Below are 26,934 nucleotides of genomic sequence, written 5' to 3'. Positions count from 1 at the left end.
TTCTGCTACACAAATATTATGGCGACCCTTTATGTGATACTCTAGAAGTATAGTGCACCGTCTGTACAGATAATGCTTGCTACATATTTGAAATCTGTATTGAATTTAATTTACCGAGTTTTCTGTAAGCATATATTTTAGGATCAGCTCATCATATGAGAAAGGGATACTCTCATCTGGAACATTTCTCAGACTCTTCTATGAGGGTTCCTTGACGTCCCATAGAACTGCATGGAGAGAGCTGTACATGTGCAATGTATTCTCTGCTCTCTTCAGCTGTGAAATGGGGGTCAAAGACCCCTGTGGTCGGGATAGAAGCAGGTGCCAGAGGCTGGAGCTGCATTTGTCAAACTTTTATGGCAAGTCCTGTGGATATACTAAAATGTCCCAGTTGAGAATACCACTTAAATGTTTTTCAGATTTTAATATACTTTGTTTTATTTCTTCACATTTCCTAATATATCTGATGACTGTGAGTGAATGGAAATGTTCTCTGTTTATATAGAAGTTATATCATCCTTTATGTGTTGCTCACATAGACATGGCACATTTTCAGCCTGTGGATCTAAACAATGAACATTTCAATTCCTCCTGGAATCCGCCTCCCATTTTCAAAGGGAGGCAGAGATCAAAGCAGGACGTGGAAAAAGAAACTTCCTGCTCAATCTTGTGGACACTGTGGCTGATTCATTTGTGAGGTCCGTGGCTTGAGACTTCCTGCTGATTAGGTCCATTCATCGTGGCATGCCGCGTCGGAATGCCAGTGCACTGCATTAGCACCCCGTCGCAGCTACACCGTAGCGAAAATGCCGGCGGCGGAAAATGAAGAGGAATTCCTCTTCATTTTTCATTGTGTGAACATACCCTTACTCTTACAAGTACATGTTTGTGTATTCATGAATCCTTTGTCTTCTTCCAGGAATTCCTTGTTGCTGTGGGAGTGCGAGGAGCGACTCTGAAACACCGGGTTCTTCAGTCTGAACACACCTGGCATGATCAGGTCTGCCTTTTATCAGTCACCACTATTTGCTATAACACAAGCAGCTGTAGGTCCACATTTACGTTACATTCACATGGAGTTGGATGCAGTTAAAGCTGCTTTAAAAAAAGTAAATGTGTTTCACTTGTAAAAACACCTGTATGCTTTCTAGTATGGTTTGAGATGCAGTCCTTTTTGAATTTACAAGGGACTGTTTTGGAGAGAAATGTATATTTATGCTTAAACGGGTTTTATTAAGGATTTTTCAATAAAAATACAACACAAATAAACAAAAGATAAGTCGAGCATCAAAATAAAAGCATGTAAATCAGTAGGCGGGGAGGCCAAAAAAGACCCCTCATCACATAAACCAAAAATAGCTCAACGAGGAGAAGAAAAGGGAATAAGGAGGAGACAAGAAACAAACAAACACAAGACAAAGACGGCGAGACCACAAACAGAACCAGAACGGGAAGTGGAGGAAAGGGAAAGCAAGAAAGAAAAAAGGGAAGAAAACAGACGGCTATGTCACACTCAAGCGAAGGCAGTAGAAAAAGCAGACGACTCCTGGAACATAATCCAAGGGCTCCATCGAAGTTCAAACTTGGAATAAGCGGGAGAATCCTCCGCCACCAAGGTCTCCATCCTCTGTATAAGAAGAAACTCCTGGAGGAACTCAAGCAGGGAGGGTGGAGTGGAGCTGCCCCAGCGTCTTGGAATAATAGCCCTGGCGGCCGTAAGAAAATGTCTCAGGAGGTCCTCCTTAATCGCCGACAGCTTGCCAGGGATGACCGACAGGAGCGCCAGCTGAGGAGAAACCGTCACAGAGCGCCCACTGACCGTGGAATACAATGAAAACACCGCGTCCCAGAAAGGCCGCAGAACGTCACAATCCCACCAAATGTGTAGCATAGTACCCCTAGCGGAGCCACAGCGCCAACATAAGTCCGAAACCGCAGGAAAAATCCTATGAAGAAGCACTGGACACCTATACCACCGGGACAGTATCTTAAAATTTCTCTCCTGAGCGCTACACGGGAGGGCCATCTTATGAGAAAGCAAGAAGGACCTGTCCCAATCCGCAGATGACAGACCTACAGGAAGATCGGAATTCCAGGCAGCAACATAGGAGGGGAGTCCCGCAGTGACATCCGAAAGGAGAACGTCATACAACAGTGAAAGAGCGCGAGGGGGGGAGGTCCGTCGCCCAACAAAGGATTCTAAGGCCGGAGGAGAGAGGTGAGAAATAAGCGAGAACCGCTTCAAAAAGGACTGAAGTTGGGCGTATTCCAACCACGAGAGGCGTAAGTCAGGGTGAGAACTACATAACTGGGCAAAAGGAGGGAGCGGGGAATCGCCCACCACCTCCTGAAGACGAGTACAATTCTCTCTCTCCCAACAGAGGAACCGATCCACTGAGCACCCAGGGGGGAACATAGGATTCTCGAAGAGAGGAGTCAAAGGGCCCGGAACACGGGCCAAGCTACCAGAAGAGCAGACCAGATCCCACACCTTCAGGAAGTGCGAAGGGAGAACATAAAGGCCAGGGGGTTTGGGACGAAAGTGCGGTGGAATCCATGGCCAAGAGGAGAGCGAGGATGATATCAGGTCAAATTCGATGGACACCCACTGCTTATCATGGCGACGGAATTGCCAGTCAAACAAACGAAGCAAAACCGAGGCGCGATAATAAAGGCGCACATCCGGAAGGCCAACGCCTCCCCTGGACTTACGTCTAACAAGAGTAATAAACCCAAGTCTGCTCCGAGAGGAGCCCCAAACAAACCTCCCAAACAAGGATTGTACCCTAGCCAAAAAAGTGCGTGGGAGAGGGATAGGAAGGGCCTGAAATAAATACAAAAACCGGGGGAGGATATCCATTTTAAGGGCATGAATTCGACTGAACCAAGAGGGAAGACGAGCGCCATAAGAGCGTAGATCCGTAGAGATGGCATCCAAAAGTGGAAGATAATTAAGTTGGATCAGGGGAGATACGGATCCCTAAGTACTTGAAGGAGGAAAGAAATGTATATTTAATATAATTAATGTGTCCCAAAATTTATATCTACAGTTTTCTGTTACTTAGACATCTATTGCAGCCCCAACTGTGTAGGAATTTAGTCACTGACAAAGCTGATACGTGTTCCCTATAAACATACTTTGAGGGCTCCCATTAATCACATGCTTTTTTTTTTTTTTTTCTCTAGATACTGCAGTTCTTGAATATTTCCGATGAGCCAGTTTTAGGCTACAGTCCTCCTACCTCCATCACTACCTTTCATATTCACCTCTGGAGTTGTGCTTTGGATTACAGGTAATAGACCCTGTTTTTTGTCACTTAGTACAGCAGCTTAACATAGACAGAATTATAAGGATTGTCTATTCTTGTGTAATAGAACAGTTCTTCAACTAATACTATGCAAATTATTTTTTGTTCCTTAACTGGCTGTTTGCAGGAATACTAAATATTGTAGCCTGTGTATATGTCGTATTTCCCAGACTGCACTCTGGAGAGCTAAACTTGCAGTATCCTAGTTCTCTATGATGCTGTGAGTCCCATGCGTCACCACTGAAATACTTTATCTGAACAGTAATCATGACAGCACACTATTCCCATGGTCAGGCAGTGACTCACAGTATCCTATCCTATTCCTACTAATGTTATAAATGTGAAAGTTTGGATGTTTGTGTGTTTGTTCGTCGATCACGCAAAAACAGCTGAACAGATTTGAATGAAATTTGGCACATAAATAGTTTGTAACATCCGGATGGGAGAGCTTTATTTGTTAAAGGTACAATTGCATCTCAGCCCTATACACTGGTGTCAATCTACGCACCTAACAAACACCAAACCTCCTGGATCCTCCAAATACTACGTTTGCTCAGTTTATTCCGAGAAGGACAGCTAATCATTGGAGGAGATTTTAATGTAGCCTTAAATCATTCTCTCGACTCATCGGCACAGGTACCTACATTATCTCAAAGAGCCATTAGCGCATTGAACAGAGCACTTCAAGACCTTGATCTAGTAGACTTATGGAGACTTCATCATCCTAATGTCCGAGATTATACGTTCTTCGCTCACACTGCTAATTCTTATCACCGTATTGATTACATCCTTGTATCAAAATCCCTTCTGGACTCCGCGTCTCATGTTCTAATCCACCCTATGACTGTATCAGATCACGCTCCAGTATCGTTCAAACTAGCTCTTAAACAAGTACCAAAAGGACAATGGACGTGGAGATTAAATGAGACACTGCTGGATTCAGAGGAGCATGTTGAATTCCTAAATTCTCATCTGATAGAATATTTTGAGAAAAATTCAATGCCCGAAGTTAGCTCTCAGATTCTGTGGGAGGCTCACAAAGCCTACATGAGAGGGGTACTTATTACCTTAGCATCTAAAGTAAAACGTGAAAAGCAGAAGAAAATGGACGAAGTACTGCGGACAATCGCTCGCTTAGAGAGAATACATAAGCGCACCAAAGCAGTGGAATCCCAGAAAGAATTGGTCTTTTGGAGAGAGTCTCTATTAGATCTACTAAATGCTAGGGCAGCAAAATACCATCTGAATTACCGCAAACTTATCTATTCGCACGGCGATAAGGGTAGTAGATTGATGACCTCACTGATCCGGAAGGCGCAACATAGAACTTATATTCCTTCTATCAAAACAAAAGACGGCAGAGTGGTTTATAGTACCGACAAGATTGCGACTGAATTCGTACGGTATTATTCTGATTTGTACAACCTTAGTAGGGAGGACTCCCACTCCTATGCTGCATCCAAACAACATCTGACGGACGTGTTCCTGAGCAAGTTAAACTTACCTAAAGTTTCTCCTGAGGACGCGAAGACCTTATTGGAGCCAATTACGCCGAAAGAAATCACATCTGTCATTTCAAGCTTTCCACCTGGGAAAAGCCCTGGACCAGATGGGTTTTCTCTGATTTATTTTAAGAAATTTCAGAAGACCTTACTCCCACCCTTACATAACTGGTGTAATGCTCTCTTAGCTGGTGGCAATCTACCAACTCAAGCACAAGAAGCTCAAGTGACGCTGATCCCGAAGGAAGGGAGAGACCTCTCATTGTGTGGGAACTACAGACCAATATCGTTGCTGAATTTGGATATCAAAATCTGGGCCAAATTATTAGCTATGCGTATGAAATCCCTCATTCTGGACCTAATAAATCCGGAACAGTCCGGATTTGTGCAAGGCAGAGAGGGTAGAGACAACACGTGGCATCTTCTTCCCCTCATATATAAAGCTAGGAAACATAATATCCCTCTAGTTCTATTAGGCGTCGATGCGGAGAAAGCCTTCGACCGAGTCGATTGGGACTTTATGAGATTAACTCTACTTAAGTTTGGCTTTCCTTCACCCTTCATTACAGCTATCTTCTCCCTTTATGCCAATCCATATGCCAGGCTAAAGATAAATGGGACTTTGTCGGAAGCTTTTAAAATAACAAATGGTACGAGGCAGGGATGCCCTCTCTCGCCGACTTTGTTTATACTCGTACTAGAAACATTGCTACAAGCAGTGAGACAGGACCCCAAAATTCAAGGAATGAAAGACGGAACACTGACTACATCGTCAGTCGCCTTCGCGGACGATGTGCTCTTCCTGGTGTCAAATCCGGAAACAGGCCTGAGCTCTTTAACCGCCATCCTTGAGGAATATAGCATAGTATCCAGATATAAGGCAAATTTCGAAAAATCTGAGGTCCTCAATATCTCTCTCGGCCCAAATCGGGTGAAACACCTGAAGTCGCAATCACCGTTTCAATGGGCCACCAAATCGATTAAATATTTAGGTACTCAACTCACGCCCAGAGTGGACCTCCTTTATGAAACCAATTTTTCACCCTTACTACTTACTCTGAAGAAAGACCTCCAGAATTACCGTGATTTACCCTTGTCGTGGTTTGGAAGGAAGGCCCTCATTCAAACTTACCTAATCCCGAAGGTCTTGTATCTGCTCTCTATGCTGCCAATCTTCCTGCCAAAAGAATTCTTTAGCTCCCTCAGAACGACATTTTCAAAATTTGTTTGGAATTACAAGACCCCCAGAATTGCTTGGTCCCTTCTACTGAAAAGCAAACACCAAGGGGGCATTGGTATGCCAGACCTCAATCGTTATTATAAGGCGATACAACTACGCTGGTGGGCGCATTTATTATTTCCGATACAGGATCGATCTGTTACACTTTCGACTGAATTGCAAGGAGACTTGTGGCTACCATCCACTATAGGAAAACCCTTATCTTCTATGACCCCGCTTTTTAAGGGTGCGGTCGATACTTGGATGGAATTAGGTACAGACTTGGCCCCTCTTCCGTCCCCATTATTACCTGTGTCTCTTCTCCCACGATGGTTGAGCCATGATAAAAGAAAGTTTGGCCCTACTTGGCCTCCGAGCCTCAATTTGCATTTACGTGAACTATGCACAGATTCTCACAACACTATGTTTATAGATCCTATGACGTTCCAACAGGATTGCCAAGTATCTTTCTTACATCGAGCTCATATCCATCATTACATCTCTGAATTCAATGACTTGAAAATCCCACAGAGAGCGATGACGAGTTTTGAAAAATTGCTTGTGTCCAAAACAACCATGTTGAGGAAAACCTCGGCTCTCTTACACAGATTTATCACTCCTCCAGCTTCTTATAAACCAGCGTACTTCACTAGCTGGGAGAAGGAACTGAATATATCCTTATCCGAGGAGGACACCGAATTGGCCCTGAAGGCGTCGCATGGTTTTTCCACCTGTATCAGATTACAGAAAAATAGTTTTAAGCTTTTGTCCAGATGGTACAGGACCCCCGAATGGCTGGTACAAAAAGGCCTCTCAAAAGACTCAAATTGTTGGAGATGCCTTTCACAGAGGGGCACCTACCTGCATATCTGGTGGACTTGTCCCAAGATTGCACCCTTCTGGAGGGAAGTTACGAACCATATTTCAGACATTAGAGGATCCCCTTTTACACTTACTCCAGAAACACTTTTCCTGTCATTACCGAAGGTAACCTACTCTCCATCCAAGGATCGACTAATCACCATGCTTTTGGCAGCAGCCAAACTCCTAATCCCGAGGTTTTGGTTACAAGAGTCACCACCACCTATCGACCTCTGGATACGGACAGTCCAGGATATAGCTAGACTGGAGGAATTGCTTAGCTGGTCTTCTAGAACACATGATAACTTTTTGAAAGTCTGGAGGCCATGGAGATTGTTTATGGCTACTAGATCATCTGACTCCTTATGATTACAACATATAACATCACCGCCCCTTCGCGCAATATACCTACAAATTTAATGTCCCACCACTTTATTCTCTACATCTATTTCATACCCACCCTCTCCCCCTCTTTTCCTTTATCCCCTCAGGAATTTGTACTTCTTTCCTGGTTATTGGTGTTTATTCTTTAACCCTTCAATGAGAAATGCTGTTATTGGTCCTGCGTGACCACTGTTGTTATATACCTTTCACAGTACCACTTGATTTGTAACTGAACTATGTTTGCTTTTGAGTTATGCATCCAGTCCGGGAATATCCGCACTGTTGAATTACCTTTCTATTCTTTTGTCTATGTACCTTAAAAAATCTTCAATAAAAATGTTTGAATTAAAAAAAAAATAAATAGTTTGTAACCTCGATTATCCCGGTAAATGACATGGCTTCACGACTGTTATGAATTTATGTTCACATACTATATTAAACAGCTCTTGCAGCAGCTTATCTCAGATTCTGATAAAGCCAGGTCTATTATCTCTCTGTGTAAACACACAGCTAACCCTCAGTCCATTGTGTACATGCTTTTGCATATTACCTGATCTGCTCCAGGCAGTGCTGACACACTGGATGGGAAAACACCTTTAATCCAAATGGTCAGTTTGCCAATTTTAAACATGCGGGAAAAAGAAAATCTAGTTTATTTCAAAATTTTAAAACAACAGCTATGAAGGTAGCCAGAAGTCAACAGAGTTCTCCTCAAGCAGAGCTGAGGGGGATCATCAAAACCAACAACACATTCATTATATGGTGTCCTAGCGAGCTTCTGAGATGCCGGAACAATCACAAGCACTGTGTAAAGGAACAAGTTCAGTGGCAGGCCAGCTTCAGAGCTGCCGAAACGCCGGAGCATGTGGATCATCGAGGCCAACAACATGCTCATTATATGACTTCCCAGTGAGCTGCTGAGATGCTGGAACAATCGTGGGCACAGTGCAAGGAACGAGTTCAGTGGCAGCCCAGCTTGAAAACCGCCGAAACACCGGAGAAGGCGGATCATCAATGTCAACAACACGCTCATTATATGGCGTCCCAGCAAGCTGATGAGATGCTGGAACAATCACAGGCATAGTGCGAGGAACAAGTTCAGTGGCAGGCCAGCTTGAGAGCTGCCGAAACGCCGGAGCACGCGGATCATCGAGGCCAACAACATGCTCTTTTTATGACTTCCCAATGAGATGCTGGAACAATCGTGGGCACAGTGCAAGGAACGAGTTCAGCGGCAGCCCAGCTTGAAAGCTGCAAAAACACCGGAGAAGGCGGATCATCAATGTCAACAACACGCTCATTATATGGCGTCCCAGCAAGCTGCTGAGATGCCGAAGCAATCACATCCACATCGTGAGGAACAATTTCAGCAGCAGGACAGCTTAAGAGCTGCCAAAACGCCGAAGCAGGCAAACCATCGACAGCAGCAATTTGCTGAATATAGGTGGATCATCGATGCCAACAACACATAGATAAAGTCGCGGACAGAGGCTAGTCATATATAACTATAATACTGTGTGTCTGGGTCTCCTTATCATACCTTACAAGTGAATCAGACCTTGTTATTGTATCAAACTGTGCACCTAGGTGAGAATTGCAGGATTAGTGTAGATTTTCATTTTTTCATTAAAGCCATGAATGCAGCTGCTTTTTGATTTAACAGTTTTATTCTTAAAAGGGTTTTCCAGGACTTTAAATATTGATGGCCTCTTCTTAACCACTTTTGCTTCACAGGCCATTTACATCCCATTGAACTGTCACGTGGCTTCTTTACAGCTCAGTTCCATTTAAGTCAATAGTGTGCACTAGTTTCTGTACTGTGATGTGCTTGGTAAGCCGTGAAGAGGTTGCAGTTAATCAGTGGAAGTGACACAAATAGGACACCCCCTGCCCCCAACAAACACCCACACATCTGATATTGGTGGCCTTCCCTAAGGATAGGTCATGAGTGTCATAATCTTGGAAAGCCCCTTTAATTTTACACTGGTGAGTAGACCCCAATCTTTGTTATATGTTATATGATAATATTTTTCCTTCATCTTTACAGGCCTCTTTACTTACCTGTTAGAGCTCTTCTGACTGTGGAGACCTTCAGTATTTCCTGCAGTGTTGCTCTGGATAAGTCCTCCTCTAGCCTTCGGTAAGAAGTCTGTTTTAACCTAATGCCAGGTTCACACTAGCATCGGATCACTATAACATCAGTTACACACAGAGCCTGACTGACTCCATTGACTATAATGGAGTCTATCATTTATAAACTGAAATGGGCAATGGAAATGTCCTTCATGTAGGACGCTTTCCTCCGCTGATTTTTGGAAGACACTGCACTGGAATCTCCAATGGAGATTAACCAAGGTCTGGTTATTATTACATGTATGACTGAAAGTAATAGTAAAAGAAATTTTTAAATCCGTTATTTTAAATAATTCTTTTAGCAGCAAACAGACTCATACTGGGGACACTTAGTTCTGCAGCTGTTATTTCTATTTTGTTTAATTCTGCGGAATTATTTTAGGAATGGCCTGACTATAGCAGACCACAAGCCATTAACCAGCCTAAATTGTTATATTAGTTATGAGGGAATAAGAGTTTGAACTTTGGGAGTCCCCAGTGATCACAATAAAGTCCCCTGTATGAACTGTGCGGTAGCATGCATAGGACGCTAGAGATAGGACTGATAAGAGAGAGCCCAGACTAAGGCTCCATCCGTCCCATAGAATTTCACACAGAGACCTATGGACCTTCGTTTTAACCCCTTAAGGACACAGCCCAAAAGTACGTTAAGGACCAGGCCTGTTTTTTCAAAATTGACATGTGTCACTTTAAATGGCAATAACTTTGAGACGCTTTAACTTACACAAGTGATTTTGAGATTGTTTTCTCGTAACACATTATACTTCATGTTAGTGGTAAACACTAATCAATATTTTTGTATTTACTTATTAAAAAAATAGGAAATTTGGAAAAAATTGCAATTTTCAAAATGTGAAATTCTCTGCTTTTCAGGCAGAGAACCATACCACCCAAATACATTAATAAATATTATCTCCCATATCTCTGCTTTATATCGGCATCATCTTTTGATTGTATTTTAATTTATTTTGAACGTTACAAGGATTACAAGTGTAACAGCGATTTTCCAGATTTACAAGAAATGTAACTGTTTTGTTTGTTTGTTTTACACACTTTATTTTTTTTTTTTTTTAACTTTTTTACATTTGTGCTGTAAGCACACTAGAACCAGTGAACCAGTGGTTCTATACTAACTATAGACTTGCAATACACGTGTATTGCAGTCTATAGAGGAAGCTAGCTATGCAGATGCATAGACTAGCTCCCACTCGTCCTGGCATCCAAGGGGTTAACCCTCCCCCCATTGGAGCTCGCTCCGATGGGGGGAGGGATTAAGGAGCAGCGTGTAGCTGTAAATTACAGCTCACACAGACTCCTGCTGCGGGCACCATGCTTTATAGCCCGGCCAAACCCCTAGGGTGCCATGATCACTATGGATCATGGCACCTTAAGGGTTAAACAGCGGGGGGTCGGTGCAATCACCGTCCCTGCTGCTACAGGGGAAGCCTGGCTGTCAGATACAGCCGGCCTCCCGTGGAGATCGCACGGGCTCTGCTTCTGAGCCCGTGCAATCTCAATCACGTACAGGTACGTGGGAATGCGGGAACTAACCACATTCCCTGACGTACAGGTACGTGATTTAGCGTTAAGGGGTTAAAGATCACTGGGGGGTGCCATTGGTCCACCAATCAGACACGTATCACCTACCTGTGGACAAGTAAGGGTCATTAACCAGAAAATTACATGAAAGGGGTTGTTGCATGAAAAGCATCCTATCTATACTGCTAGTTTCTTAATTTGTTCACTTCATGGTTGACACTGCGTTTCTATGGCGTTTCTGGGCTTATCTGCTCAGCCTGCTCACAGGGGGGAGGGAGGGGCTGACAAGTAACGGAGCCCCTCAGATAGGGGAGGGGGGAGGTGAGAGCTCAGGGATTACTGTGCTGTCTATCTTCAGCTTTTCCACTTAACAGCCGGTTTAATTGAATTTGGCTGATAAGGGCTAAGATAGGGATTCCGTTACCTCTGTATGTAATGCAGACTGACTCAAATCTAGCTCTGCTACATCAGTTTCCACATCAGCTTCATACTGTGGTAATGAAGAGCAGAGCAAGTGAAACCAGGCCCACCAATGTGCTGAGAAATCCAGGAAGTGAAGAGAGCACAGAGCTTTCAGGCTGCAGAACAAGAGTTATGGGAATATCCCTTTAAGAAATTTTACATCTCCTGCAGTTCTATGTTCATCCACCTTTTGAACAGCAGGTGGCGCAGTTACATTCTGTAATGTAATGAACTTCTCATCTCATTTTTAGCATTATCCTGGATGAGGCAGCCCTGCATTTATCTGACAAGTGTAATGCTGTGTCTGTCAACTTAAGTCGAGGTGAGCACAATTTGATCTGAAACCTTGCATATTAAATAGGTGTAGTCTAAGTCTTAGTAAGTGAAGCTTTATCACAGTATAATGAAATTTTATGCAGTTTTCTAATGTAGCTCATGTTTCAATTGCTTTTCATTTTGATAATTTCTTTTTGTTAGTGAAAGAAAACGTTCCTATTTATACTCATAGGCTAAGAACTTGTCATGACCTAGACCGCTGTGTGAGCAGGACTAATTTATAGCCTCTCAGTGTAAGCAAGACACTTCATTCACTAACCACAAACTAATTTTAAAAATGGTGAAAAATTGGAACCAAATGTACATAGACGCCTTAAAGCATTTTCTTACTACTCTACAGTGTCAATATTAGTAATTTATGTTCTTTTTGTTCAAGATTACGTTCGTGTGCTGGACATGGGGCTTTTAGAGCTGACTATCCTGGCTGTGAAGTTTGGAGAAGAGGTATCTTTCTTTGCAGCTATAGTCACTGATCCCACATAGATGCTATAAATATGTATGATCACAATGTAAAGCAATTTCCTGTCCCAACTGCATATTTGCTCTGGTCCAATGCTAAAATCCTTACCGACCAATAAAAATATCACAAGAGATACTACCTATGAGCATATCACAACATTTTCTGTCTGCTGCTACAGTGTAGACTGGTCAAGCATGTGCTGGTAGGTGTCATCTACAGTCTGTGTCCTTCTGCTCTATAGGAAATACTGTTTTGAGATCAATGACCTCACCTGCAGGTCAGGACTGAAGAAAACTGCCTTCCCTTAGTATTATATGTATACTGACTGTCACTTTAAACATTGTGTACGTTACTTGCGGGCATTTGTCAGGAACCAGTCTCCCATAGATCATCTAGAGTTTCAGGGTAGCCTGTTTCCACTCCTTAGATGCCATGGCTTTTCATCAGAGATAACGCCATTCCCAGCTTTTTCAGTAAATTTCATGCATTAGTGGCAATTATTCTAGAGGGATGATGCATTGTCCTCTCTTCTGGCAGAACAAGCCGCGCTTCGAGATGTACTGTTCCAGTGATGTGATTCATATCAGGACGTGCTCTGACTCCTGTGCTGCACTAATGAACCTTATCCAGTACATCGCCAGCTATGGAGATCTGCACCCACCCATCAGGACTCAAGCTTCTCCCGGAGCTCACAAGAAAGCCAGAAAGGTCAGAGATAAAAGAATTACATGCTGGAGGTATTTTACGATTTAGAATGATATTCCCCTCTCGAGGTTGGACCACACAGGTCTCTGTTGAAATCTGTGGGTGTTCTCCTGATGTGAAAAACCCTTTAGCTGCTTCCCGCTCCATGCTGTACTCTTAGGGCTCGTTCACACGGGGGGGGGGGGGGGGGGGGGGGCACTGAGAGTGACGCAGGGAGCCACATCACTCGGGTCAAAACCCGCCTGCCACGACCGTCGCAGTCATGGCTTTCCCCTCCAAGTCGGCTCAAATGAACGGGGCCGACTCCGGAGGTTGCTGCCGCCAGGCACGCCAGCCGCGGAATCCGCCTGAAGAAAGGGCAGCTCGCTTCTTTTTTCCGCTAGCGGCAACCAGAACGCTAATGGTCTCCATGGACCACCATTGTATGGAGGCGAATTTTGAGGCAAAATCTGCTGTCAAAATCCGCCTCCTTGCCCCCGTGTGAACTAGTCCTTAAGTTGCACTGAGCATATAGTTAACGCTCAGTGCCGTAATAGTACAGCGCTGTAATGCAGCGTTCACAGGAGCTGTTCCTGTGGCATTACTTCCGGCACTCGGCTGTGTTACACAGCCAGGGACCAGGACAAACCAGAGTCAGATGATACTCAGACTCCAGCTGATTAACTCCCTGGACGCCCCTGCATCCAAGGTGTTCAGGGGCAAAATACCCTGTGTCATTATGTGGTAAACAACAAGCAAAATTGCCTATATCCTTGTTTGTTTGTCCCCCCCCCCCTCAATTTCACTATCTACCTACATTTACCTTTCTATATATCTACAATCTTACATTGATATCACTGCTCATACACCTTCAAATGATGGGTTTCCCATAAAGTGCAGTTGTTATGTTGCAGACTGAAACATCTACAGGGTCTGGTTCAAGGGGTCCAATGCTGGCAGAGGAAGAACAGCGAATACTGCGTGATTTAATGAGCGATGCCATGGAAGACACAGATGTTTTCCAAGATGCCTTGCCGACAAAATCTCAGCTAAACGGTAACACACACAATATGGCTTATAGTATGTTATTAAGGAGAATGTAGTTGACAATTTCCTTGATTTGTAGTGAAGCTTTTCTAACATATAGGACATTTTAATGATCACCTGGATGCTCTCCTGACATGTCCGTTTTAGAAAATTCTTAAATTGCCCACAAAACTAACTGTGCTTTGTCATTTGCTATTTTTTCCCCTGAAAATATATGAATAATTTACCAAATGGGTATATTCATATCCCGTATGAATGGGGTTTGATACAGTCAACATGGATTGAACACTGTCAGTTTGGAGACACACTGATGACAAGAGGAATGGTCACGTCTAGTCAGTTTATTCATTTACATATGTATGAATTTTATTTTGGTGTGAGAGCCGAGATCCCCTCTAGTTGGTGTAGACAGGGGGCAGCACTGCGTCCTTTTTGGCACTTATTAGTGTTGTAGTGTGTTAAAATGGAGATTCACAGCTCTACTCAGATCTGATAGTCTGGACAAGTTCCAGAGATGCTTTATTTTGTAATCATTATACTTCCTTTACTGGGATCATTGCTTTCTATGGGCTTTTCTAGTTATTGGCTGCACTCTAACCAAACTTCTTTAAATCTTAGGTGTATCTGAAAGCAGATCAGACCTGCAGAAGGCGCCCTGTTCTGACCTTTTTTTGTTTCCTGATGAAAGCGGAACAATATCTGAAGAATCCAGTCCCACGTTTATGATGGCGACTCCTCATCTTATTAGTGATGCTATTCTCGATGCTCCACTTGAAAGTGATGACTTCTGTATTTTGTACGCTCCCAAGACGCCTGTTTCAGTAGGTTTCCTGATCCTCCACTTTTTCTATAGATGCACTTTGTTCCCTTTTTTTTTTCTTTTGCCTGATACAGGGCTGTTTCTTGTATTTTGATGAGATACATGAAAAAGATTTATCGGGTTCCATTTCTAAAGTGATTGCCAATGCTAGCATGAGAGACGTGAATAACCCCTTTAGACAAGAGAATCTGTAAGATGACAGCCTTACAATGCTCCTGCCACTGTTGCCGAAGTGTTCTCAACACCACTGACAGGCAGGGCCATTCTTATCACATTTCTCCTTTCTTATACTCTGTGAGAACATATCATACTTTCAAGCCTTGTATGGGTAATGGATCTACTGTAGTATAGAAAGGGTGCATGGCTCTTTCTTCTCTACCCTGCCAAACTTATAGGAACATAAACCCTCATCCACAACAATAAAACCTCTGATTCGTGAAGTGAATGACTTTGTCAGGTACAATGGGTGGGAGATATTACACCGTAAATGACCAGTAAATTATTGAACATGAGTTACTGAGCAGGAAAAATGGAAGTATCCGAGTGAATTTATCAAGGGCCAAAATATAATGGCTGGATGATTAGGTTCATTGATGTGCATGGGAATGCTAGCCCGTCTAGTCTAAAACCACAAGATTGCTATGTACTGTAGCATAAATTGCCTAAAGTTTGTGCTGGTTCTGGCAATGATAGAAATGGTTTTGAGCATTGCTGTGTATACATTACGTAATTCCTTATCTTTATGTTTTAGGATAAAGACAAAGAGCCGTCAGTGAAGAAGCTTGTCACTGATACCATTGTGATTAAGGAAAACTATTTTGGCTGTCCTGAAAGAAAGTCTGACACCAGTAAAGCCCCCCTTCGTTTTCCTGTCCCTGTTGTCCGATATGTAGTGAAAGAGGTCTCCCTTGTATGGCATTTGTACGGAGGGAAAGATTTTGGAAATGCTGCATCTTGTAGTTCCCCTTCCAAACATTACATGTAAGTACTGTGTATATAGTGTTACAGATTTCCTCAATTGTTTTCGTAACTTTTTTAACCTGCTCTGGACCACCCATAGACTATATACGTCCAGGCAGGTCCTCTCTTAATGCTGGATATACTCTGAGTGCTGCATAAATAGCTATGGGAGCCACCATGATGCAGCACCCCTCTGACCTGGTGGTCTGCTGGGGATCAGAGACTGTTAGAGTTAATGGGTCCTAGAGGATCCAGATCGGCTATCAGTTCTAGTTACAAGGTAAGTCACCCCCCCCCTTCCTCACCAAAAAGAATACTGTTAATGCCCCCAAAGGTCTATGATGAGCTTATGGGGAAATAATGTATAAATAGTAAATTAAAAAATAAAAATTACCGTGTATACTCGAATATAAGCCGAGACCCCTAATTTTACCACAAAAAACTGAGAAAACTTATTGACTCGAGTATAAGCTGAGGGGGGGAAATCCACTATTGCAGATAAAAAGTCTGGTCATGTGCATTGCTTAGTATCTCCATGGGGATCATAGCAGTTAACACCATCATGTCCCTAACATTAACCCCCTGTGTGCCTCACATAAGAGTTACTGATATGTGGGACATATGGAGGTAATAATTAGGTATCTTCATAATTAAGGTCATTAGTACCCTCCTGTGTCTCACATATTAGTAAGCCTTATATGGGGCACACAGGGGTTAATATGAGGGACATGATGGGGTTAACTGCTATTAATGTGAGGCACATGGAGTTACTGAAATTAAATGAATAACCCCAAATGCCTGACATTAATAGGCAGAGTAACTAAAGGAAGGTCCCTCTGTGTGTCACGTTACTGTAGCTTCCTCTCCTCCATACAACAGACATCTTCCATAAGACACAATGAATCCTTGCCACTCATATGCAGGGTAGATGCTAAATCCTAGTGTGCTAAAGGACCTCTGATGATGTCATGACCATGTGATCGGACTCTGGTGTAGGCGGAGCTACTAGGATTTAGACTCAACCTTTATCTGCAGATGTTACATACCAGTGGTTACAGGACCTTTGATGACATCACAGTCACATGACCTCATGACAAGCCAATCACAGAGCAGTAGCACTAAAGGACCTCCCCCTTCCTGTTTTCTGTGCTTTGTGGACCTTGACTCGTGTATAAGCCAAGGAGGGTTTTTTCAGCATGAAAAATGTGCTGAAAAAGTTGGGTTATACTCAAGTATATACGGTAAAAAATACTAAAGTACTAAGTACTAAAATAATTAATAAAATATGCCAATACCATACCCATATCACAGGTTCTAGCTCCACCCTGATGACACAGTACAAAATAAAAAATACCTTAACACAGAAAGAAAACTATTTTTAAAAAGTTGCAATACAAAACAATTGCAATAGAAATAACACAAAAATAAAGCCCTATAGTCACTGTAAAAGGACACAAAAACCAGTTGAATAACCCAAAGGCATTTGGATGAGTCGGAACCAGCCAGAGCTTCTCAATCTCAACCCATTTCGTATAGGCTTGGGAAGCAGCCCAGAATGGGATGCAACGCAGGTGAGCAGCCCAATAATAATGCAGGAGATGTGGGACCACCAACCCCCCCCCCCTCCCCTTTACCAGATAACATCACCGAACGGGGGATACGATGGCGTTTACCATTCCAGATAAACTGGAAAATGGACTTCTGGAACGCTCACAACTCCGAGTGCGGGACGGGAATCGGAAGAGTTTCAAAAAAATACAATAGTTTGGGAAGGAGAGTCATTTTGACTGTCGTAATGCAACCGATAAGGGAAAGGGGTAGATAACGCCATTTAAGTAGGGTACGCAAGTCACTAAACAGACAAGGACAGTTGGCCGAGTAAAGGGAAGAGTAGGAGGGCGAAAGCTGAACCCCCAAATAATGAAGGAAATGGATGTGCCATTGGAAGTCAAAGTTAGATTTAAGCAGTTGCAAGGTCCCATTAGGTATATTTATAGGGAGGGCTTCCGTTTTAGTGGGGTTAACCTTATAGCCTGAGAGCACCCCATAAGAGTTCAATTCACGGAGGAGAACAGGGAGGGACATATGGGGGTTGGTGAGAGTCAAGAGGACATCATCTGCAAAGAGACTAATTTTAAAGGCCCTATCCTTAACCATAACACCAGATATATTGGTGTTGGAGCGAATCTGGGATGCTAAAGGCTCAATACACAGAGCGGGAATACCCCTTTTACTCATTGAAAATATTCTGTTGTTGCATGTATACAGCTAATATGCAGACATGTGTTTTACATCTTTGTTATTTTAAATACAAATTAAAGTGTGTTTTGACAGAAAATACAATAATGTAGGCTTATTGCATCATGAAGACAGTCCTGGATGTCTGTTTTCTAATGGTTGTCATTGATATTGTACACAGGAGCCCACACAGCTCGCCAGCCAGTACACCAACAAGGAGAGCTAGTAGCATAGTCCGTGGTGGTCGGGGAAGAAATCAAGATTTGTTGATGGAGATCCAGCTGACCAAGGTAAAGCAATGTGTATTTCCACACAATTACTAGTGTATTTGCCATTACAACGCCCACTGGGGTTCTCATTCAGCTTCCCTTATACAGAAGATTTCTTGCTTAGGAGTCTAGGAAAGCTGAGTGTCCTCAATCACAGTTGCAAGGAGTTTATATACATTTCATTTAGATATCCTGTTTGTAATATCACAAATTGAGAGCATTGCTTAAATGGGTATTCCAGTTAGACCAAGTTACCTTAACTTTCTGATCTCAGCTATCTCTGGCAGTCCCATTCAAATGAATGGAGCATCCTGCACTGTACGACTAGCGGCTCTGAGTAAAACTGGGGTGCAAAAGAGCCTGGTTTTTGAGATCAGAAGGGTCTCAGTGGTAGGATACCCCCAGTCAGCAAGTTACCCCACTAACTTAAATACCCCTTTATTTGGGTGCTACTGCCCTGGTTTGTGTGCCTCTGCCCTATGGCACGCTATATAACATTTGGTATCTTTCAGCCTAATTGGATGACTTGCATCATCTGACAGTGATCCTTTCCTTGTGTGCAGGTTAAGTTCCAGCATGAAGTGTACCCACAGGCTAGTGAGATGGCAGAGCCTACCCTTCCAGAACAACCCGTATCACGCCAGGTGTTTATTGTCCAGGACCTGGAGATTAGAGATCGCTTGGCCTCATCTCAAATGAACAAATTCCTTCACCTATACAGCAGTAAGGAAATGCCAAGGAAAGCCCATTCAAATATGGTAAGACTAGCCTCCTGTCAAAAGTAGTATCATAAAGGAAAGTCTCTGGGTTTAGGCTGCTAAACAACTATTGTGTCTTAATGCTGCTGATGTTTAGTGTCCCAACATTGCAGAAATGACCAGTGTTGCTCATTTTCTTTATCAGTTGGCGGAGATGTCTCCAGCATTCCTCTTCAGTGGCTCTGGGCCCATGAGCAGTATACTTGTGAAGTACACTGGGGACGTGCAGCATTTAAATGCACAGTTTCCGCCCCATTCATGTGAATGTGAAACAGTGAAGGAGTGTCAGGATTTGTCTATAATTAGTCTATAACTTTATAGCACTATCTGGGGGGAGGGGCTGAAAATGAGTGCATCTCTTTTCTTCATTGCTTAAAGAGGACCTTTCATGTCCTCATCAATGTGTGGCTTGTGGAGTGTGCTGAATTCATTGCATTGTCGACTTTCCTGGTATGTGCCCTGGTGCTGGAGATATCAGAGACTAAATAAGTGAAATTAGAAGAGCGGGCTTTACAGCCTAGCATTTTTGTTGGGCTATGAGGAACACCCTCCCAGACTTTACTCCTCCATAGACTTGTACTGGACATAGACTCTGCAATGACGCTAGCCTGTAAGGCCCGCCCTTCTGACAGTGGGGAGATATCGGTGTCGAAATTAATCATACTGATATCTCCAGCACCAGGGCACATAATGGGAAAGCTGAATTTAGCACACTTTTGGCTTTCTAGCGGGGTATAAAAACACACATTGATGAGGAATATTAAAGGTCCTCCTTAAACCTTATGTTTTGGGGCCCTGACCGCAGATGTGGGACTTAGTTAATGGTAACCCTGTTGTTGGTAACCCCTTTAATGGAACAACCCCTTTGATTCAAGGAGCTATCATGTGCACATGCCCTGAGAAACTTCCTATCGCTCGCAGTCTTGAAGGATAACGTGGTTTCTAAGTGTGATAGATTTGAATGGCATGAATCTAAAACCTACAGAACGATCACATCTACTCTGAAAAAAAAAATAAAAAATAGATGCATATGGCTTTAAGTGATGCAATTCACAATTTGCAGCTGTAATGGATGAGTAGTGCGGATCCAAGGCTAAAAGGGAAGTTATGATATTTGCATCATAAATCATGTTATATCTATATCTAAAATAATGCAGATTGTAACCACAACGCCTAGATATGTGGAGACAATTTCCTTGTTTATCTTTAGAGGAGATACAGCTTACCCACACGCAGCTGTTGTCTTAGGCTCTTTCCTTATATGGGACCCTTGATGGATAATTTCTGAACAAAATCTCCATTCCCAGCAGCAATGTAGTCCAAGTACTATAGTGAGATGTTGGTCTTATGTAACTCAGCGGTGCCCAATACACATGCATGCTTAATTTGGCCAATAAAACTGCACCACTTGGCATGGATTTTCATAAATGTATGTGCAGATTTTGACGTGTCAATTCTCAACTCAGAAAAAAAAATTGCCATGTTGTGGAATATTAAAAAAAATCTGCAACATGTGTATAAGAAATATTGGCATTAATGTTAATAGATGGAGAGAGATGAGGTGACAAACAACATAGAAAGGTGAAGAAGAATAGAACGTCCATAAACTGTAGCTGAAACCAGGGGAGGGGTGACAAGGACTTCTGTCCATATTACTCGCTTGCCTATCAATCGGACTTCATGTTTGCTATACTTTTGCTTTCAGATGGTCACATATCAGAGTGACAGTGGTATCCAGTAACCCCTCTGAGCCTAGGCAGGCCATTTATCGATGCCATGACCAGGCCTTTACCACGTCCAGATTGGGGCATGAAAAGCATTAGAGGTTGTTTCTATAATACATTAACAATAAAACATGTATATGACGCCAATCTGAAAGCTGCCCTAGTTATTATATTAGATAGGTTTAGAGGTTTATAACTATTTATTAGGGTTACAGTTTGTACAGGGCGATGGGAAATTAAATTCATATGCAACCCCTATTTAATTTGCAAACTCCTCTGGAGAGATCCTAAAATTGCTGTTAGGAGAAGGCACCCTTCAAGTATGAGAGACCTGGAGCAGTTTGCAAAAGAAGAGTGGTCCAAAATTCCCGTTTGGAGGTGTTAAGAAGCTTGTTGATGGTTATATTTTAGAAACTAACATTTACACGTATTTTTTATGAAAATGAGACTCAATTAAAATGCATGAAGTGATGTATACACTCACCGGCCACTTTATTAGGTACACCTGTCCAACTGCTCGTTAACACTTAATTTCTAATCAGCCAATCACATGGCAACTCTGCATTTAGGCATGTAGACATGGTCAAGACAATCTCCTGCAGTTCAAACCGAGCATCAGTATGGGGAAGAAAGGTGATTTGAGTGCCTTTGAACGTGGCATGGTTGTTGGTGCCAGAAGGGCTGGTCTGAGTATTTCAGAAACTGCTGATCTACTGGGATTTTCACGCACAACCATCTCTAGGGTTTACAGAGAATGGTCCGACAAAGAAAAAACATCCAGTGAGTGGCAGTTCTGTGGGCGGAAATGCGTTGTTGATGCCAGAGGTCAGAGGAGAATGGCCAGACTGGTTCGAGCTGATAGAAAGGCAACAGTGACTCAAATAGCCATCCGTTACAACCAAGGTAGCCAGAAGAGCATCTCTGAACGCACAGTACGTCGAACTTTGAGGCAGATGGGCTACAGCAGCAGAAGACCACACCGGGTGCCACTCCTTTCAGCTAAGAACAGGAAACTGAGGCTACAATTTGCACAAGCTCATCGAAATTGGACAATTGAAGATTGGAAAAACGTTGCCTGGTCTGATGAGTCTCGATTTCTGCTGCAACATTCGGATGGTAGGGTCAGAATTTGGCGTCAACAACATGAAAGCATGGATCCATCCTGCCTTGTATCAACGGTTCAGGCTGGTGGTGGTGGTGTCATGGTGTGGGGAATATTTTCTTGGCACTCTTTGGGCCCCTTGGTATCAATTGAGCATCGTTGCAACGCCAAAGCCTACCTGAGTATTGTTGCTGACCATGTCCATCCCTTTATGACCACAATGTACCCAACATCTGATGGCTACTTTCAGCAGGATAATGCGCCATGTCATAAAGCTGGAATCATCTCAGACTGGTTTCTTGAACATGACAATGAGTTCACTGTACTCCAATGGCCTCCACAGTCACCAGATCTCAATCCAATAGAGCATCTTTGGGATGTGGTGGAACGGGAGATTCGCATCATGGATGTGCAGCCGACAAATCTGCGGCAACTGTGTGATGCCATCATGTCAATATGGACCAAAATCTCTGAGGAATGCTTCCAGCACCTTGTTGAATCTATGCCACGAAGAATTGAGGCAGTTCTGAAGGCAAAAGGGGGTCCAACCCGTTACTAGCATGGTGTACCTAATAAAGTGGCCGGTGAGTGTATAAAGTGTTGAGGAGTTTTCACATTGTGGCAGTTGTCTACTTAAAAGTGTTAAAATTGTACTTGCTACCTCTGGTGCAAAAAGTCCAAAAACCAAGGGCAGTGAAAGGGGTTAACTGGGTATTTCAGCCATAGAAGGTGGTGGCATCCCTATATTATTCCTCTTTAAAACAGATGAAGTAGTGTTGTGAAGGTAGACCATGTCTATTCTTATTTTTATACATGCGTTATACTGCTTAAGAAATTATATTTTTCTTTGTGCAACGTTTATACATTAAGATGGCGCCTGTATCCAGTACCGCACCCAGATGCTGACGCACATGATCGTCATGTGGTTTACAAGAAAGACAGTATCATTTCCTGGGAACTCGAAAGCTAAGAGATGTTGAAATTTAACAGCCAATGACTGATCACCAGTGTATTCGGATACAAGACGTATATGCTTACAGCCTGCCTTTTTCTTATCTTTCTTGCATTCCTGTATAAAAACTGTAACTTCCTAAATAAACCTCAGTTCTGTGTGAATAGGCATCACGCTCATTGCATGGACTGAGATTGAAACTGCATCAATGTCAGTGTTTATCTTTGTCAGCGCGCACATGCATGATTGATTTGGAGCAGGTGACTGACCACTGGAAGTGACCCGTATTCTGGCGGGGGTTCTCCCTCAATAGTGTAAGATTAACCTCGGCAATATAGCATATACATTCAGTGCTGGAAGTTTCAGTCTGCGGAGGGACTATTTTTTCAAAGTCATAACTAGCGAAATACAAAAAAAATTTGTCCTGGTTGAGCGCACAGCTATTCTGGGTGCATCTCTTATGTAACCTCTGCACTGTATTACTGTGAGCGGCTCACGTCTTAGAGCAGCTCTTGGACAGACTTCACAGGGAAACAACGTGGCATTTGCTCTCTCACATTGTGCCCAGAAATCGTGAATTGTGTACTTTGTGATGTTCCTGATGTTTTTATTACATGAGCACTGAAACTGAAAAAGAAAGCAGTCTACTGAAACAAATCATTTGCCTTTCTGTTCTTTTTTTTTCCAGCTTACAGTCAAAGCCTTACATGTGCGCCCTGAGTCTTCCCATTCCCCACAAGAATGCTGTTTGCGGGTGACACTCATGCCACTTCGCCTCAATATTGACCAGGTAATGCCTGTGGGGAGACAAGGTCATAGCTTGAAGATGTCTCCAGTAGGTGGTTTATTGCCAAGACTCTTTTAGTCACTTTCGTTAGCACTCTTGCCATCACCTTTAATGACTTCTTGGACCCCCCACTGATGAATGAAGGGGCCACAGCTTTGCTCTAGTATTGTGTCCCCGTCATTGTTCTACACAGAGGGCAGATTTCCTAATGAATATGCGGCAGAATTTCTGTAATTTGCGCCAAGAGATTGGCTACATGCCCTACATCAAAGTTATTATTTGCTTAAGCACTTTTTGCTCCTTTTTTCAAAATGGGATGTAGTTGAGCCGTAAAATGTTATTGATATGATATTGGGCAATTTTGGCAAATTTTTTGATGCAAACACATTGGCATTTAGGTAATACACTGCTCCAGTGACTCTACTAGCAGAATAATGAGCGCAGCTCTGGTTTATTATCCAGGATGTTAAGTAATGTTATGTACATGGTGACTCCACCAATATCTAATTGGATTTCTCTGCTCTATTGGATGTTCTTCTGGTTCCCCTACTCCATTTTGCACAGAACAAACAGGATATGTCCCTTTCCTGTTCATTATTTAGTACGGTCCTCTCTTGAGCTCCATTATCAGTACGTCTCTCTTATAAATGCTCTTAAATAATGTTATGCCAAGTCTCAGAATGAAGTAATGAATGTCATTACCAGGAAATATCTTGGAGTCTCAAGAATCTGGGGAGGCTGACTCCACTAAGAAGAATGACCAATAACTAGTTTCTCATTACTCCTTCCCTGATCCTCTGTCGTGATAAATCAGTCTTCAAGAAACCTTAAAAATGGAGAAATGATTTAATTTGATTTGTCCTTTTAGATTTATGTATATTGCTGCATATCAGGAATTTGGAGTGAAGGGGAGGGTCTGTGACAACATTTCATTCCTTTGTTTTTCAGGATGCCTTGTTTTTCTTGAAAGATTTCTTCACAAGTCTTTCTGCAGAAGTAGAAATTTTGGTGACTCCTGATCCTGAAGGTGCGTTCATCATTACCAGTACCTGTGCTGTATGAGAGAAGTGGCAATAGGGCACCCATATCTATATTAATTATTAGTATTATCTGACAGCCTATAAATGATTATAGACCAGCTCTAGTCAGGTAATGTCTCACTCATTTTGCACATAGGGGGCAGTATTATAGGAGGATTTAGTATTTTATTATGCATATTCCTGCACATGGGGGTGGAGAATGGGACTGTAGTTACAGTCGCAAGAAAAAGATAAGTGAACACTTTGGGATTATTATTAATAATAATAAGAAGAAGAAGAAGAAGAAGAAGAATGTTTATTTATATAGAAATTTTAATTCCATGGAGCTGTACATTTGGAGGTTACATACAGAACACAAAATATACTAACAGATATAGTACTGACAATGACCAACTGGCACAGTGGGATAGAGAGCCCTGCCCGCAAGAACTTACAGTCTATGAGGGGAGAGGGATAGAGACAGAAGGAGAGGGGAGACTGTACAGTTGGTGACAGTAGTGTTATTGGGGGTTGTAAACCTTCCTGAATAGGTGAGTCTTCAGGGCCTTCTTGAATTCTGTGATTGTGGGGGTCAGTCTTATGTGTCTTGGTAAGGAGTTCCAGAGTATGGGGGATGCACGAGAGAAGTCTTGGAGACGGTTGTGTGAGGAGTGGATGAGAGCAGAGCGGAGTAGGAGGTCATTGTGGAGGATCTGAGGTTACGTGTGGGCCGGTAGCGGGAGATTAGTTCAGAGATATATGGAGGGGACAGGTTGTGGATGGCTTTGTATGTTAGTGTTAGTAACTTGAACTCAATTCGCTGGGCAATAGGTAGCCAGTGGAGGGACTGGCAGAGGGGAGCAGCTGATGAAGATCGGGGGGAGAGGTGAATTAAGCAAGCAGCGCAGTTTAAGGTGGACTGGAGGGGGGTGAGAGTATTCTTTGGGAGGCCATAGAGAAGGGTGTTACAGTAATCTAAGCGGGAGATTATGAGGGCATGGACGAGCATCTTTGTATTTTGGGATGACAAACACTATGTAACTAAACTAATAACGGAAACAGAATCGTACTATGTATATCTTTTTATTGAGCACAGAGCAGGGAGAAACATTAATTGAACCCTGAATTTAATAACCTGTAGACCCCCCTGTATTTTTATGCTTAAATTTATTGAAAATGATTTTACATAATATGAAACAGACATAACAATAAAAAGTGCAAGAAAAGAGGCGTCTTGCAGGACTCTAAGGACACAAGGTACACAGCATAGGAGACATTGAGGACTATTGATATGAATCAAGCGAGGGTGCCTCATGTGTACATATGCAATATTTAGGTCAAGGGCATGTAGGGAGGCCCAAAGAGGTTACGAGAAAGAAAGACTAAAATAATAGAAAAAGAATAAAGGGAAAGAAAGAGGAAATAAAAGGAAAGGGGGTGATTTAAGGGAAAAACACCGGGGAATGAGAAGGGGGGGGTGAATGGCTCACTACATTAAGCATGCATGTTCAAGTCAGAGGGCCCTCGTCCCCTCAAAAAGGGTATGGAAGCCATCTGAATGTTTAAATACAACCCATGGCTGCTAAATCTTATAGAGTTTATTAGAGATTAAATTGCAATCCGTGAGCGAGCTCCTCCATGTAGAATATTAACTCAAACTCCTGGTACCATTCCATCAGGGTGAGAGAATGTTTTGTGTGCCGATGGCAAGGGTTAACTGCCCGTGCTGCAATCAGGCCGAAATGCAGGATGTCTTTCTTTGTAGAGCATATAGAACCCAGGAGGACAGAGCAGTGCGATCCTGGGAAAGCATAGCCTATATAGCACTATTATTTCCATAATACTATACATCAGTGAAGGAGTTTACATGCATAATACAAGGATAATAAACTCAGAACTAACCAGATACAAGTAGGAAAGATGACCTTGTCTGCAAGGACTTACAATCTAAAAGGGAACATGGATGTTTGTCACAGGTAAACATTCAGAATTTTTAATAACAATGTTTTTCAGTTATAATCTGCATCAGCTGGACTAGTAATAAGTTGCCATTTAAGCAGGCAGCGTGCCAAGTTGTATACAAGGATTACGCCCTGCCCCCCCCCACCTCCAACCCCCCCCCATATAGCAGTCACCAACGAAGAGGAAGATGAGACTCCATGGACTGTTATAACCCAAACCCCCCCCCCATACCCACCACCCACCCAACCCAACTCCCCCCCCCCCCACAAACACACACTTTACTAGCTTTGGCAATGCCAAATACCTATTCGGACGTGCCAATAAAGCATTTTTTGATTTGATTTGATTTGATCTGTAGACTGAAACGGTCTATTGGATATGGTGGAGAGTGGTAGAAGAGAGTCACAG

At 42.8% G+C, this 26,934-nt stretch overlaps 1 protein-coding gene across 4 annotated transcripts in view; it reads left to right on the top strand.

Annotated features, from left to right (window-relative positions):
- Positions 1 to 26,934, top strand: part of ATG2B (autophagy related 2B) — a 72,816-nt gene that overhangs the window by 35,267 nt on the left and 10,615 nt on the right. For all 4 annotated transcript variants that reach the window (XM_075282568.1, XM_075282567.1, XM_075282569.1 and 1 more), the window contains 13 exons: positions 920 to 1,000; positions 3,187 to 3,293; positions 9,322 to 9,414; positions 11,660 to 11,730; positions 12,121 to 12,188; positions 12,742 to 12,912; positions 13,803 to 13,944; positions 14,554 to 14,756; positions 15,507 to 15,736; positions 18,135 to 18,243; positions 18,786 to 18,980; positions 23,447 to 23,548; positions 24,494 to 24,572. In XM_075282568.1, the coding sequence (XP_075138669.1) occupies positions 920 to 1,000; positions 3,187 to 3,293; positions 9,322 to 9,414; positions 11,660 to 11,730; positions 12,121 to 12,188; positions 12,742 to 12,912; positions 13,803 to 13,944; positions 14,554 to 14,756; positions 15,507 to 15,736; positions 18,135 to 18,243; positions 18,786 to 18,980; positions 23,447 to 23,548; positions 24,494 to 24,572 (1,651 nt within the window). The remainder of the gene's footprint in view (positions 1 to 919; positions 1,001 to 3,186; positions 3,294 to 9,321; positions 9,415 to 11,659; positions 11,731 to 12,120; positions 12,189 to 12,741; positions 12,913 to 13,802; positions 13,945 to 14,553; positions 14,757 to 15,506; positions 15,737 to 18,134; positions 18,244 to 18,785; positions 18,981 to 23,446; positions 23,549 to 24,493; positions 24,573 to 26,934) is intronic.

This window comes from Leptodactylus fuscus, chromosome 7, assembly GCF_031893055.1.
Source record: "Leptodactylus fuscus isolate aLepFus1 chromosome 7, aLepFus1.hap2, whole genome shotgun sequence".
NCBI lineage: Eukaryota > Metazoa > Chordata > Amphibia > Anura > Leptodactylidae > Leptodactylus > Leptodactylus fuscus.
The sequence above is the reverse complement of the archived record's forward strand: the minus strand, read 5'-3'. Positions and strand labels throughout refer to the sequence as shown.